We start from the raw sequence: 14544 nt of genomic DNA on the forward strand, positions 1-14544 counted from the left end.
CAGGGCCTCATGGAGCCCAGGAGGCTCTCAATCTATGCAGCCAAAGATGGCCTGGAACTTTGACTCCGCCCACCTTCACCTCCCAAATGCTGAGGATTTGAGCTTGCACCACCATTTCTTTTCTTTTTTCTTTTTTTTCTTTTGCTGATACAAAGCAATTTATTAACAGAAAATAACTTGAGAAGTCCTGTTCACAGACGGCGACCACGACGACCCCCCTTCCTTCAGGTGCTGCCAGAGGGAATGGGGGTGACATCCACAATCCACCCAATATTCATCCCTGAGCGAGCAAGAGCTCTGAGGGCTGACTGGGCTTCAGGTTCAGGGGTCTTGGTCCTGTTTCCTCCTGTGGCACGGAGTTTGATATGCAGGGCAGTGATGCCCAGCTCCTTGCACCTCTGGGCCACATCCTGGGCAGAAAACATGGCTGCATATGGAGAGGACTCGTCTCTGTCAGCCTTGACCTTCATTCCACCCATCACCCAGCAGATGGTTTCCTTGTCAGAAAGATCGGTAACATGGACAAAGGTGTTATTGAAGGACGCAAACATGTGGCAGACACCAAATACATTCTCTCCTTCAGCCACTTGAGGCCCAAGGCTGATGACCTGTTCTTCCTTCTTTTCCTTCCCCTTGCGAGGTGCCATCTCTGAACATCGTCTCCGCACAGCCATTTCTACATACAGTGCGGGGAGTCGAATCCAGGGCCGCGTTCACGCTAGGTAAGCACCCTACCAGCTGAGCCCTTGGTATTAATGCTAAGTACGCAAACCCAAAAAGTCTCTCTAGATTAGGGTTATGGAGTGTCAGCCCTAGTGAAACTTCCAAGGCAAAAGGAGCAGCCTAAATTTATTCCAGTCCTCTGCCCCAGCTAATCAGGGGCCAGGGTGGTTGAGACCTCCTCTTTAGTAGTTCATCCTTTTTGGACTTGTTGATGGACCTAATCTTGTGACTTCCTGTCATTACAGCGGATCTCCAGGAGTCAAGAACCCAAGCCATGGCTGTCCCAGGATTGATCCAACAGAGCCAACCTTCCCCTGAAAAGTAGATTTAGAACTAGAAGTTTCTTTTTTGCCTTTTTTTTAAAAAAAAAAAAAAACAGGGTCACGGAACTTAACCTGATCTGCCAGAGGAGCTTTCTGCCTGGAGGATTTAGCTGACGGGTGGAAACTCTTATCACAAGAGATGGGTGTGGATATAGAAGTGGCTGGAAAGGACCAGAGGAGTGTTCCTTGGGGAGCATTCATCTACAAATGGGGTGAATCCCCGTACCAGGTCTCCGATGGCCCCCCCACTGTCCATCAGGTTATCACCCCGACAAAAGCAGAGGGGGAATAGGGTCCACAAAGTCAGAGTAGAAGAGGCCTGAAAACATAGCCCAGTGGACTAGTGGATAAAGTGTGTGCAACTGTGAGAGAAACAGCAAATTCTCAAACTGCTGGCGTGTTGAGTAAGAGGCTAAACCAGAAGGGATGATTAAGTGAATTGTTTTTCTACATATTCACAGTCGACAGGCTGAGTGGAAACAGAGCATTCAATTATTAGACCCTGTCTTTAAAAAAAAAAGTTCTCACCCATTTATAGTCCCATCACGCTTTGGACCTCACAACCTTTCGATTTGATTCCCAGAGGGAGTGTTTCCTTTAAGTCCCAATTTATTCCTAAAACAACAATTCTCAATTATTCTCTGGGTGTCAAAACTCTGCTAAAACACACAGAGAATGCACAGAACAGTTTATGAAGGAAATCTCTGGATTCCTAGGTTTCAAATTCCCGATCTTCTGAAAAGTCACAGAAATTCAAATAATGTACTTACAACAGGTCTGAAGGCAATTATCCTTTGCGTCTAAGCAGCAGTCTGGCTAGAATACATGTTTTTGTCTCCCAGAGGGGTTGCTTTGGAGGAATCCAAACCATGGCGGGAGTGACGGTGTAGGAGGTGTGTTTAGACCACCGTAGGATGGAGAGACGGCTCAGATGCAAAGCACCTGCATCGCTCTCCCAGCGAACCTGAGTACAATTCCCAGTTCAGCTAGGAGTTTGGCTCACAACTGCCTGGAACTCCAGTTCCAGGGCCATCTCAGGTTTCTGTCTTATTTGGGCACCAGTATTCACATATGGCACACCCCTCACACACATACACACACGTTAAAAAAATAAAAATTTAAATAAATATAAAAAATATATACTGGAAAACTATGAGCCAGGCATAGTGCTACCTGCTCTTTCCTCCCAGGTCTTGGGAGGCAGAGGCAGATCAATCTCTGTGAGTTAAGACTAACCTGGTAGTAGTGAGTTCTAGGCTAAACAAGGCTACATAATGAGACCCTCTCTTTTAAAAAATAAAATCTAATTTAATATTCCACGAACATTTAATGGGATTCTCATTTCTATACCTGCAAAGGTTACTGGTGTGTGTGAATGTGTGTGTGTGTGTGTGTGTTTGTGTGTGTGTGTGTCTGCATCTGTGCACTCACGATATATCATTGCCAGTGGGAAGCCTGGCAGCTGCATCTGTTTCTCCAGGTGTCCACCCTCAACTCTAATTCTTCAACAGCTACAGCCTCGAGTCACTTCAGCTGGGCTTAAATTGCCCTAGAAGCCCACCAATCTGGGAGCTGGAGAAAAGTACTTGGCTGCCTTGGGAGGAGTCATAGGAAAGGGGACGGGGTGCTGACAAGGGTGTTCTTTGAGATAGACAGAGGTGGAATTTATTACGATAGTCTCAGAAACAGCCACTGTTAGGAGCAGCTATTTAGCTAATTTAATCCTTAAACTCACCCAGGAAAGGGAAACTTGAGACAGAAAAGCTAATCACTTGTAAGGTCAAATCAATTAACCAATAATTACCAGAGCCTGGGTACAGACTCAGATTGACTCAGGCTCTTGCCACCAGCTAAAATTGCCTTCCCACTTCCTCTTGGCCTGTCACCTGCCTTGCTACACTCTCCTTGGGAATGAAACCCTTTCCATTTGTCTCAGGAAGGACCCGTTCTGAACAACCGTGGTGACAGGACTAAAGCTCATTTACTTGTCTGTCACTACTCCCTTCAGGACTGTAGTAAATGTCCTCATCCGTAAAGAGGCGATAAGACAAGCTGCTGCTTTCAACTGTAAAACCCAGTGAATTTTTTTTACATCCATTCCCCTCCCAGCAGACAGGCCTCCTGATCTTGTGGCCTACCTTCCGCATAGGCTTTTCTGACCTGGAGCTAGACATATGCTCCGCTGAGACACGTACTGCTTGCTGTCCATCTTCCGCTGGCGTAGCTCATCTTACTCGTTCTCTTTCTATATTTTATCAGAACCTATCTGAATTCCTCACGTATTTTAAGCCATAAAGTATTCTTGTTTATGAAGGAGTACAATATATGATTTAATTCTTCCATGGGGGACAGCTGTTTGTTCCCATGTTTGGCTTTTGTTTTTGTTTTTTTCATGTTGCAACAACACTCTTTTGTTTGCTTCCTTGTGTATATGAAGTCTTTAGAAGTGTTCAGAAGTGAGACTCCTGAAGTTGGGCACTGACTGGATGTAGGGAATGATCCCCCACAGTGGTAGTGCCCACATGTTCCCACCAGCAGTGTGGAAGGGTAGGGTTTCCCACATTCTCATCGATAACCAGCGAGTTTTAGCATTTTCCAAGCTGATACCATGACTGCATTCCTTGAAGACAGCACACTTTCCGTTCCTTCTACATCATCTCCCCTGACAGTTGTGGAGTTCATGAATGCAGAAACCTTGTGTAGCTCAGTTTTATATTCTTCCCATGAAATTTGTTGAGCCCAGTAAGTACACAACAAAGAAATACCAACAAATACATAACAAACAGAATTTATTCACCTTGATCGGGGAGCTGGGGTGCCCCACGAGGGCAGGGATGAAGATTGCTTTACTCATCTGGGCTGAGGACGTCAGAAGGAATTCCAATAAGCTACAGAGAGGCAATCTAATCTACAGGGCAGCAGTTGGCCTATGGACCAAATGCCTACAAATCTACAGCAGACTAGGAGCAACCACTTGACCCAACTTTTGACCGTTTTGCCTGCACTTTTCATGGGCTGTTTGATTATTAGGAGGCACTGTTTCCCAAGGCTCTGGGACCATCTTTTGTAAATACCAAGAGGTCTGTCTCTCAATGGAACACTCCCACCCCTGGTTCAGATCTACTAGTAGGCTCTGGGTAGAACCCCTGTGTCCCTTAGACTAGGGTGCTGCATGACTCTGGTATATAACACCCCCCTTCTGTTGCCCCAACAGTCCCTCCAGGGTGACTCATTTTCTAAATAAGCTCCTTGTGGTTTTGGTTTTGACATCACATGTGGAAGAATGAGTAATTTTTAAAGAACAAGAATTATATTTGATCAGAATAAGACACACAGTGCATGTTACTCATGGTTTTAGGTCAATGGGTCAACTCTGGTGACAAGCCCACCAACCTCTCACCCTCTTTCCCCTTGGCTAGGTTTGTATATACCTTATTATGTGGTTACCCTATGAAAATTTGATAAAATTCTTTCTTCTTCTTTTTTTTTTTTGGCAGGGTTTCTCTGTGTAACAGTCCTGGCTGTCCTGGAACTCATTTATAGATCAGGCTGCCCTTGAACTCACTGAGATCCACCTGCCTCTGCCTCCCAAGTGCTGTAACTAAACATGTGCGACACCGCCACCCAGAAAAACTATTTCTTATCGACCCTGCAAGATTAAATAAAATACAGTTAAGTGATTAAGGCCATATGCCCTTCTGTGCTATTGCTTGGCTTTCTCTTTGTAGTGTGCATGTGTGTATGCTTCTGCATGTGTGAACACATATATGCAGGTGTGCATACATATGTGTGAACACATGTGGATGCCTGAGGTTGACTCTGGATGTCTTTCTTCTTTGTTCTCCATGTTATATATTGAGAGAAGGTCACTGGCTGAATCTAGAACTGTCTGAGCTAGTCAGGGTAGCCAGTTTGCTCTGAGGATTTCCTGTCTCTGACTCCCACACTCTGGGATTATAGGCAGGCTACCATGCCTACCTGGATTTTCTTTCCCGTCATGAAATCTGAGGATCCAAACATTGGTCTTCATACTCATGTAGCAGGTGCTATACCCGAGGAGCCACATTCAGAGCCCCCATTGTTTGGGTTTAGATCTTCGTTCCACCGCATGGCCAACTGGACAACCTTCAACAAGTTATTGGATTTTGGAGCACTGTCATTTCTTCAAACAAAGCCTAAGATGTGTGGCCCTTCCCCTTCACTATCTCCCTGTGTGTATCCAAATTCCTTTCCCATAGCTCATGGCTTTAGACCAGACCCCTTTGTATGTTTACATCCTCAAGTTATCATTTCCATTGGTATATATGTATGTTTTAGATCTAATAACTTCTTTGGATCTTCACTTGTCTTATGAAGACACACAAGTAGGAATAAAAACAGAATGCATATGCTGATCTAGGATGCAGGCAGAGAGACAGTGCTTGCCTAGCATGAGGCAGGCCCTGAGGCCCTGGGTTCCATCGAGAGAGGGGGGGTGGAGGGAGAGAGATTGATTCCGATTCTCCTTGTCATTTGTTTGCCTGTCTGTACCCTAAGTGTCTAAGTATTTGTACTGTGCAAGGAGGGATGCCATTTTTGTCTTACCCGCTTCAGTCCTTAGCTTCTACAACACAGGATAGATGTGACTCAGAAAGGGGACCTGGTACCACTGAAATTCATTCTCCAACTTCCTGGAACCCCTGCTTGTGAGCAGGGGTTCGACAGTGGCATTTTAAGGAACGTTAACATGTTGAATTCGTATCACATACAGGGAATTGTGTAGCTAAAATGCTAACACATTGATCCTTCTTAAACATGTGTACATGTGAAATTTATCTCCAGAGCATTGTCTTTGGAAACTTCCTCAGGGAATTGTGAGGATGTCGGATAAAATCCCCCAGAGCCCATCCCAGCAGCAGCCTTCAGGCCCCCTGAGCTACAGCTGGGGGACCACCTCCACCAGAGTCAGTTGCTTCTGTCTTGTTAGCCCTGCCCTGGGGACTGTAGCTGAGGATACTGATGAAAGACGGGGAGTGGGCCCGCCTTGGCCGGTATGCAGGCAGGGGTGTGATGCGCAGTAGAGTCTGAACTGACTCAAATGGGTGGAAATGCCGAGCTGTTGGTGGAAAGCCGGTGGTTCTAGGATAGACAGATCCACTGGGGAGCTGTCAGGAGTGCCAGTATGTGATTTAAGGTACAGACACAGTCTCCGCACAGACAGAGACACCTGCCATCTCTCTCTCTCTCTCTCTCTCACACACACACACACACACACACACACGCACACACACACACGCACAGTTTCACCCTCCTACACTTTTCACTCCCTACTCACAGACGCACCATCATGCTCCACGTATGTGCTCAACCTAGACGGGGCAGGGTTGGGGGACCTCAGGGCTGAATCAGATGCCGGTTAACGCTTTTATTACACCACGGTCTTGACATCACAAGGTGAGGAACACAGAGGTGGGTGTACTGCTGTTACAGCGGCATGCATTCTCTTCCACAGCAAAGTTTTGGGAGGTCACACAACAAAACTGCTCTCTGGAGGGGAGAAAGGCGATACTGCAGTCCTCATCCTCTTGTTTCAACAGACAGAAGGACCCTCACCACCACAGCATTCTAGAGAGGGCGGGGTCAGGCGAGTGTGCTTTCGAAGGTGCTGCAGGACACCCGGCTCTGGGGGGGAACTCCTAAAACTCAGAGCCAATAGTACTTCTAAGTATATACTTCCCACAGGTAGCACTGACTACAAGGACATGCTGAGTTCTGTGTCTGAGCTGGGTTCAGCTACCAGGTGTCCTCCATTATGGAGATCCTGGCTTCACAGGGAAGGGTAAGACACAATGGCTCTGTCACAATAAGGCCACTAAATTCACAGCAACGATGACTTCAGAATAAAGCTCTTAAGACTACAGGGGAACAGCCCTTCCCTCTCCTGTCAGTACCTTTCAGGGTAGGCACCTGCCCTGAGACTGTCACCTGGTCATCTCTGGGCTGCACAAATTTACTGAGCACAAGGGACAGAGGAAGGGGCCACACATGTCAAGTCATGGGACATCGCCACCAAACATGGCAGACTGTTGTTGTTGGTGAATGTCTTAGATGCCTCTCCTGGTTGGGCCGGGTGCCCTCGTGTACCTGAAGAGCTAATCTGAAAAGAGGCTGGCAAAGGACTTCCTCAAGCTCCGGATGGTCTCCGCTTTGGCTTCATCCTCATTGGCTGAAGACCGGAAGAAGGAGGACTCAGAGAAGCTGAACGCATTTGTCAGGGACTGCGACTTGCTTGAAGATAAAAACCAGAGAGAACATGAGGAGGGTGTTCCTGGTGAGACTGCGAAGGGCTGTCAGAGGAAGGTGGACAACAAGAACTCCCCACTCCCGCCCCGGGGAGGATTGGGTAGCTAGAGACGGGCCGGGAGAGCTGCGCAAGGCGCTAGGAAGCCCTTCGCTACTTCCTCACCTTCAGAGCGACTGAAACAGGAAGAGGTGGGAGCAGTGTGGGACCAGAGAGGAGGGCAAAAGTGAGAGGGGAAACAGGAAGAATGGGTGACTCAAAGGCTGGGTCTTTTATTTGAGGCTAAGAGTTCTCAGCTTCTAAGTATGGATCTAGGCATCTCACACCCCTTTCCTCTGATAAAAGGAGACACCAGCACTTTTGGGCGTCTGGCCTCTATTTTTCATCCACTGTCAAGATGGACTCAACTTCAGAGACTTGATTCTGCCACCAAGTGACCTCAGGCGAGCCGTGTGTCACTCTGACCCTGGGCTTTTTGTGTGTGGCATGAAGATTCTGGTAGAATGAGGACCTCTGAGTTCTCTTGGCTTCTCCTATTTCTCTCTTATTTCAAAGGAACCTTCAGCCTGATCCACAAAGTCTAATGGCTCCATTTCCCTGGTCTTGCATTTATTATTTTTTTTAGAGACAGGCTCTCCTGTAGCTCAGGCTAACCTAGAACTCCCTGTGCAGTGAGTATACCCTTGGGCCTCTATCTCCTAAGTGCTGGATGACAGGCATGTCCCACCACACCATGTTTTATGCAGGGATGGGAGGCAAGCATTGTACATCCTGCTACATCTCTAGCCCATGTCCTTGTCCTTTCTGTGATCACAGTCACCCCCGTAGCCTTCCTCAGAGGAACCTTGATATGCACTTTGTTAGATTCAGGGTATAAAGGAGCAAAAGAGGCACCTTAATGGGCCATGATTATTAAGCAATACTATAATGAAAACAAAACCCAACCACCCCTACACACACACACACACACACACACACACACACACACACACACACACATACTTTAGGAACTTATCCTTTCATAACAAGTGATTCAGAAAGAAAAACTCTGAAGGCTTGCATCTGGGGGGAAGCCAACACCACAATACAGGAGGAAACATGAGGTTTGGCTTCCCTGGCGGCCTGGCTTGTCTCTTGATTCCCACTGGGTCTTTCTGGCTCTAGGACCTGCTTTGGGCCCTCCGTCCTTCTCTAAATGCTGGGTGCATCCAGGAAAGTCCCACCTGTGTGTCATTCTCTCCTCCCACAGGGACTGCGGACAGGTGTCCTGCCTTTCACTGAAGCTGGTGACAAGCCCTAGCATGTGGGCCTCTGGGGAAGGAGCCTTCTGCCTGCACAAGCAGAGGGCACCGGGTACGAGCCTCTAGCTCATCAGAGGCTGCCTCTGCTCGTCAGCTTCAGCCCAGAGGCGATGACAACCCAAAGGCTCGCTTTTATACTGCGGCCAGGGCAGCTGGGATGATCCCAATCAGCAAGGACAAACTGCTGAACTGAGGAGGTGACGCAGAGTCGGCTATAAGAAGGACTACTGGTTTGAGCTGGAGAACAAGAGTAGCCATGCCGCTTAGAGAAGTGCCCATCTGGACACTCAGGCACCAATCATGACATTGCCACTGATGTCGATGGGGGCTCTGAGCAAAGTTTTCTTCTGTGTGTGAAATCTACAGGTTCTCCCTGGACTCTGAAAGTTCACAGCCTCTCTCTAGTATCCAGCACTTAGAGCAAGGTTCTCAACCTTCCTAATGCTGCGACTCTTTAATACAGTTCCTCATGTTGTAGTGACCACAAACATAAAATTTTTATCTTCATTGCTACTTCCTAACTGTAATGATTTTGCTACTATTATGAATCATAATGTAAATATCTTAGGCGGTGCCTGTGAAAGGGTCATTTAACCCCCCAAAGGGTCATGTCCCACAGGTTGAGAACCGCTTTTGACCTACAAGCAGGTCACTCCGATGTCCCCAGAGCTGTTGCTATCTCTGCCAGGAGTGGTGACGTAGTTTGCAGAGAGATATTAAGACTAGCGTGTGTGGCTCTGGGGAGTGGGTGGGGCAGACTGTACTGGGGCTGCCCTCCCAAGGACAGAGCTACTGCTTCCTAAGGGCTCTCGACGGCTCTCTGTGCAGCAGCAGAACAGCGCGGAGGGGCACCAGAGAGGATGGCCCTCTTTTGAACTTCTACTAGTGCCATCTTTGGTACCTTACCTACCCTTTCTCCAGACAGCGGAAGGCCAGCGTTGGGAGGGCGTTAACTATCTCTCCCCTTTCCTTTGGGTAGCCTTTCTGATTGTGTACCCTTGGGTCAGTAGTAGGAAAGACTTGAAGGTTTTTGTTTGTTTTTAAGTTTAGGAGGCAGGCATGTGGGGGGAAAAGAGTGGGAGCCCCACGTTCGTGGTTGGCTAGACAGATGGATCAGCACTGCCACATTCCCTTGTGAAGAAAGCAGTGGGTGTCAGCAGCTAGCTCACCCTGAGGCAAAACTGAATTTCCTTCTTTTCTCCCCTCCCAAGTCAATCTAGGCATCCTTCTCACACACAGCAAAGAGCAAACAAACACAACACCCACAACCATCACCACCAACAATCTCTCCCCCAAATCATCAACTATCTGTGGCAACCTGAAGGTGATTCTATAGCAGGTCAGAGGCCCGCAGCCCATAAGGAGGGACAGGAAGGGGGTGAGGAACTGCTGGGTTATCTTACTTGAGCTGTGGGTGAGGCTGGGGCTTCTGTGGTGGAGCAGCCTGGGGTGGCTGGGCCTCTGCCAGGGAGCTGCTGCTGGAGGATGCATCTCCGTGGGTGGCGGTGGGGCCGCCCGGCCTCTGAGGAGCCAAGGAAGAGGAAGAGGAGGAGGAGGAGGAAGAGGAAGATGGCAGTGATGGTCCCGAAGGGAGCCGACGTGGAGGCAGCACCTTGCCTGGGGGCTGCATTCCTTGGGGTTGCCCAGGGCCCCCTAGGTTCAGTACAAGAAAAACTTCATAATTTAACCATATCAAAGGGTTTCCTTAGTAGAATCTATATCTCAAACTGTGTGGTTAGATCATTGCTAAAGGATAAGCAATATTGTAAGTAGCTACCCAAGGCTCTGAGGGCAGGGAAGGGAATTTTTAGACAAAACAGCATCACTGTTTGCTCCTTCTCAGAGACTGGCCATTTAAGTCACAGCAGAAGGCAGGAGGGCAGGGACAAAGGCAAAGGGTTGGGAAGCCCCACAAAAAGAAGCTTCCTTACAGAAGGCCCCAGACCAGAAGGACTCTGCTCTGCCTCACAAAGTCCTCAGGAAGAAGCCACCCTGCACTGAGGACTTCTAAGGAACCCCCAAATCTACACAGAAGATGCGGGAGAGAGCAGGGCACAGACACTGGAATAAGAACCGGAACACTTAAGAGATTCTCTGCCAGTGACACTCCCCCAACAAGATGCCAAGCCTCTCTGGGCCTCAGTCTCTCCAAACATAACCCATTTAAAAGTCCTACAATTATCTTTTAAAGCTAGTAGTTGTTCCAAAGATGATAACGGATGAGAAAGTTGTTCAGAAAAGGCTCTGTGCTCTAAGATCATCACTGACTGACATTGTTTCCATGGGGCTACCTTCATCTTGCTCCAAGCCTGCAGGTGTCTGATTGCCACACCCACCCCACCTGGGCTTCACTGGTGCATTAACTCCCACGACCAGGATCAATCCTTTCTTCCCAGGCCCTCTTTACCTGAGTGCCATCCTGGGGGCCCTGACATGACAAACCGCTCAGGTGTGGGGGGAAATTCTCCAGACATTCAAGCCCTAGGCTCCCCCAGGGATGTTGTGGGCACTATCTGGCAAACAGCCCCCTTAATAACAGCATGCCTTTTACCCAACATGAGACACAGAACCATCAGATAGATGGCCTGTTGACAAAAAAGCCCTCCTTTGTCTAAGAGGTGAAGGACGGAAGGTGTGGAATCAATTCAAACTCCTCAGAAGGGGATCTGCACATCTTTGAAGTCAAAAGATGACTTCATGGACACACTTTGCCTAGTGGAAATGACTCCCAATTATCCTGGAAAATCCAGTTTCTCGCCTCATCCGAGTTTACACTTGTGGGCTTGCCACAGCTAAGGCTGGCCCTGTTAGTTTCCTAGAATCCAGAACACTCCTATGTCCTCTGAGGAGGCTGAAGCGTGTCTATGCTACTGTGAACCGGGGATGGCCAGCTCATCTTCCTTCTAGGTACGGGCTCCCCTTTATCATCAGTTACCAATTAATAGCAGGGGATGTTACACATAAAAAGACGTATGTAAGATATGTGGAATTCTGGACGTTTAAGGAGTTCAAAGCCACATCAGGTAACTACACGACCTGCCAATTGTTTCATGTTAACCAGCTTCTGTCCCCTGAAGTCTGACACCAAGACTATTCCTGCATGAGCATCGTTACTGCATCAGCGTGTCTTCCAGGGTGAGAGCTCAGCCTCTTGTATCACAAACCTGAGTGCTTCCCCACTTGTACAGAGGTAATCGAGTAGCCAGAAACTTTACAACTTAACACTGCAGACAGATATAACTTTTCCTTTATTGCACATTGAGCTGTACAAGAGAATCACAAAAGAGAGGGGCTTCATCACACTTCTGGCATCGGCTGATGATGTCCCAGCCAGATCAGTACAAAACAGGGGGACGACATTGGAAAAGAAATGGGAACAGAACACCTGAACAGAAACCCTACAATGTGACAAAAGTGCCCCCCAGGCCACAGAGTTGTCCTTTAGCATGCTGCCTGAGGGAACGTGATAGTCAGGTGATGCTGTCTGCTTGCGTGTGGCAGTGGGAACTGTAATCAGCGGCTAACCCCCACCTGGGGGAGGCCTTGGCTGACACCATCCTGTAGCCTGACTGAATTCAAATGGCAACTTTGTTTTTGTGGCTCACAAATGTCACATGAAAAGCACCTGGATGTAACACAATGATAACATGCAGAGAAGCAACATCACCATCAGCGCACCGCTTAGACATAAAAAAAAAAAGTTTAAAAACAAAAAATGTATTCCTCCATTCTGTGAAATGTTCCTTTCCTCTCTTTGAGCAGTTCTTTAGACTAGGAGGTGTTTAAGGACCTGATTCTTAACCCATCTGGAAGTGCATATATGCATATATATATATGCTTAATATATATATATATATATATACACACACACACACACAACTGATTGACCACCATCCGCATTATACACATTTTTCTAGAGCCTCAGAATTTTCCAGAAGCCAGAAGAGAAACCAGGGCATGTGCCCCCTGACAACCAATACTACTCCTTCCTCAGACCTGGCAGTCCAGAACCTGGCCATGTCGCCAGAAAGGTGGGGAATGTAAAAGTAGAGCCAGAAGCTGACCTGAGCTCCTGGATGGGCTCTGGGGCTGAAGAAGGCCTCTCATTCCATCCCCAGCTCTGCCTGCAGATGGCAAGATGAGGCACTGAACCTCAATTTCTGGCTTAATTAACAACTACATCATCTGCCCAAGGTTCTTGGTCAGATGGAAGGACAGACACACTGGCAAGGGTTCTCCAAAGTATGGGGCCTCTGTCCAACACACATACCAACACCTGGGCCAGAGTTTTCCAGAAAGCTCTCTGGTTTGGGTTCTCCAAAGAGGCCAGGCTAAGAACTAAAGTGGTCAAGACCAGAGCTAGGTAGCTAGAGAACCCACTCAGGTGACAGGAGACGTAGCTGACTCGGTCTCCTGTTAGGAAGCCTGGGGAATGATTAACTCCCTCTCAGGTCAGTTGTTCCCTGGGGTCTCTCTTCAGCACTGCTGGAAAGCCAGCTCTCTTCATAGGTCAAGCTTTGAGGAATACACAGCAGCCCCAGTTCCACAGAAGCACACGTGGCCAGTTTAGAAACAGCAACAACAAAGAAACAACTGCAGGCACTGAGAATCGACACACAGAGAATAGGAGATCACTTGGATATTGCACATTGGCGGCCCCTTAGTTTTTTAACCTTGTAGCTAGTTAATAAAATGAAGGGAACACGGGTACTTAAAATACAGAACACATTCCTGGAAGCAGCTGCTTCTTTGTATTTCGTCACTAAAAACACAAGAGTTCTACAGGCATAGCCAGCTTATTCACACAAACTCAAACTGCACCAGATCATAGCGAATGGAGAAAAAGATGGATGCCTTCAGATCCAATGGATGGAACTATGAAAAGTAGACCTTGAAAAAATCTCTTAGAAGTGCTATCTATTTACCCTAGTCATGCAGGGAGGAAGTAAAACACAGTTCACTGAAGATCCCAAGCACTCGTGGAGGTAAGTGGGAGGAGGTGAGTGGGAGCCTGGGGGAGGAGGAGAGGAGCCTGGCTGTCTTTTTGTGGGTGGCTGTTTCTCCCCATCCACTGCAGGGCTCAGATCTCAGCCCTCACTGTGTGATGCTTAAGAAACACTATCAAACCACCCAGAAGATAGTCACACTGGACTCAAGAGGCACGATTCTTTTGTACACTGGTGACAAACAGCCCTGGAACCACGAGTTATACAGAAAACGTAGAAGCGTTACAAGCACAGACAGCGACAGGTAAACAACCGGACAAGGAGCTGACCCTGCATAGGAGGAACAGTCCAGTCAGCACTGAAAGGACATGGCGGCGGCACTGGCCGGAGGGTCCGCCGCTCCCCTCCCTGCCTTCCTTTCTTTTCTCTTCTCTTTGTTTTTGGCTTAAATTTTCTGCTTTGAAAAATTAACTACCGATCTCTTTAAGAAGCTTGGACTTGTTTTGGACCTACTGCAATGCCATTACAGTCGAGAATATACTGTAAACAACCTTGGGGCGGTGGCCGCTGAGGTGGGGTCTTGCTGGAGTCGGGTTCCTTCAGAGCTCCACTCTGGAAGACAAAAACAAAACAAACAAAAAAGAAAGCCACAAGAGATTAAAACAAACAAGGTTCCAAGCAAACACCAAAGAGAAGCGCAGTGTCAAGGCTGCACTGGGGTCTCCGGGTCTGCTCAGGACATCCAGATTTTAGACCTCGAGGACCCTCAGCCTCTGGACTGCTGCTGGTTAAGGAGTAGGCCGTGCGGGGCTTGGAATTACTGATGGGAGCCTAAGCCCTCCTCAAGCCTCTTTCATTTTACTCACTGCAGCCTTGCTTGAGTTTTTGTGCTTCGTTCTCCCACCGCACATCCAGTTCACTTTGTACTCACAGGCCTGGCTTCTGATAGGAGGGGTGGTGATGGGGACTGG

General features: G+C 48.0%; 2 protein-coding genes across 2 annotated transcripts in view; both read right to left on the bottom strand.

The window, feature by feature from the left end:
• Nucleotides 1-124: 124 nt before the first annotated feature.
• On the bottom strand, nt 125-663 carry LOC142855494 (small ribosomal subunit protein uS11-like). The gene has a single exon (XM_075981990.1). It carries the CDS (start codon nt 645-647, stop codon nt 225-227), a length of 423 nt encoding a protein of 140 aa, XP_075838105.1. The 5' UTR covers nt 648-663; the 3' UTR covers nt 125-224.
• A 5772-nt stretch (nt 664-6435) lies between these two features.
• Syn2 (synapsin II) overlaps nt 6436-14544 on the bottom strand; it is a 155698-nt gene continuing 147589 nt past the window's right edge. Inside the window, exons 11-13 of the mRNA XM_075983116.1 lie at nt 14125-14185; nt 10031-10280; nt 6436-7313 (exon numbers count right to left, since the gene is read on the bottom strand). Coding sequence (XP_075839231.1) covers nt 7178-7313; nt 10031-10280; nt 14125-14185 — 447 coding nt within the window. The 3' untranslated portion in view covers nt 6436-7177. The remainder of the gene's footprint in view (nt 7314-10030; nt 10281-14124; nt 14186-14544) is intronic.

The sequence above is a fragment of the Microtus pennsylvanicus genome, chromosome 8 (assembly GCF_037038515.1).
Source record: "Microtus pennsylvanicus isolate mMicPen1 chromosome 8, mMicPen1.hap1, whole genome shotgun sequence".
Taxonomy (NCBI): Eukaryota; Metazoa; Chordata; class Mammalia; order Rodentia; family Cricetidae; genus Microtus; species Microtus pennsylvanicus.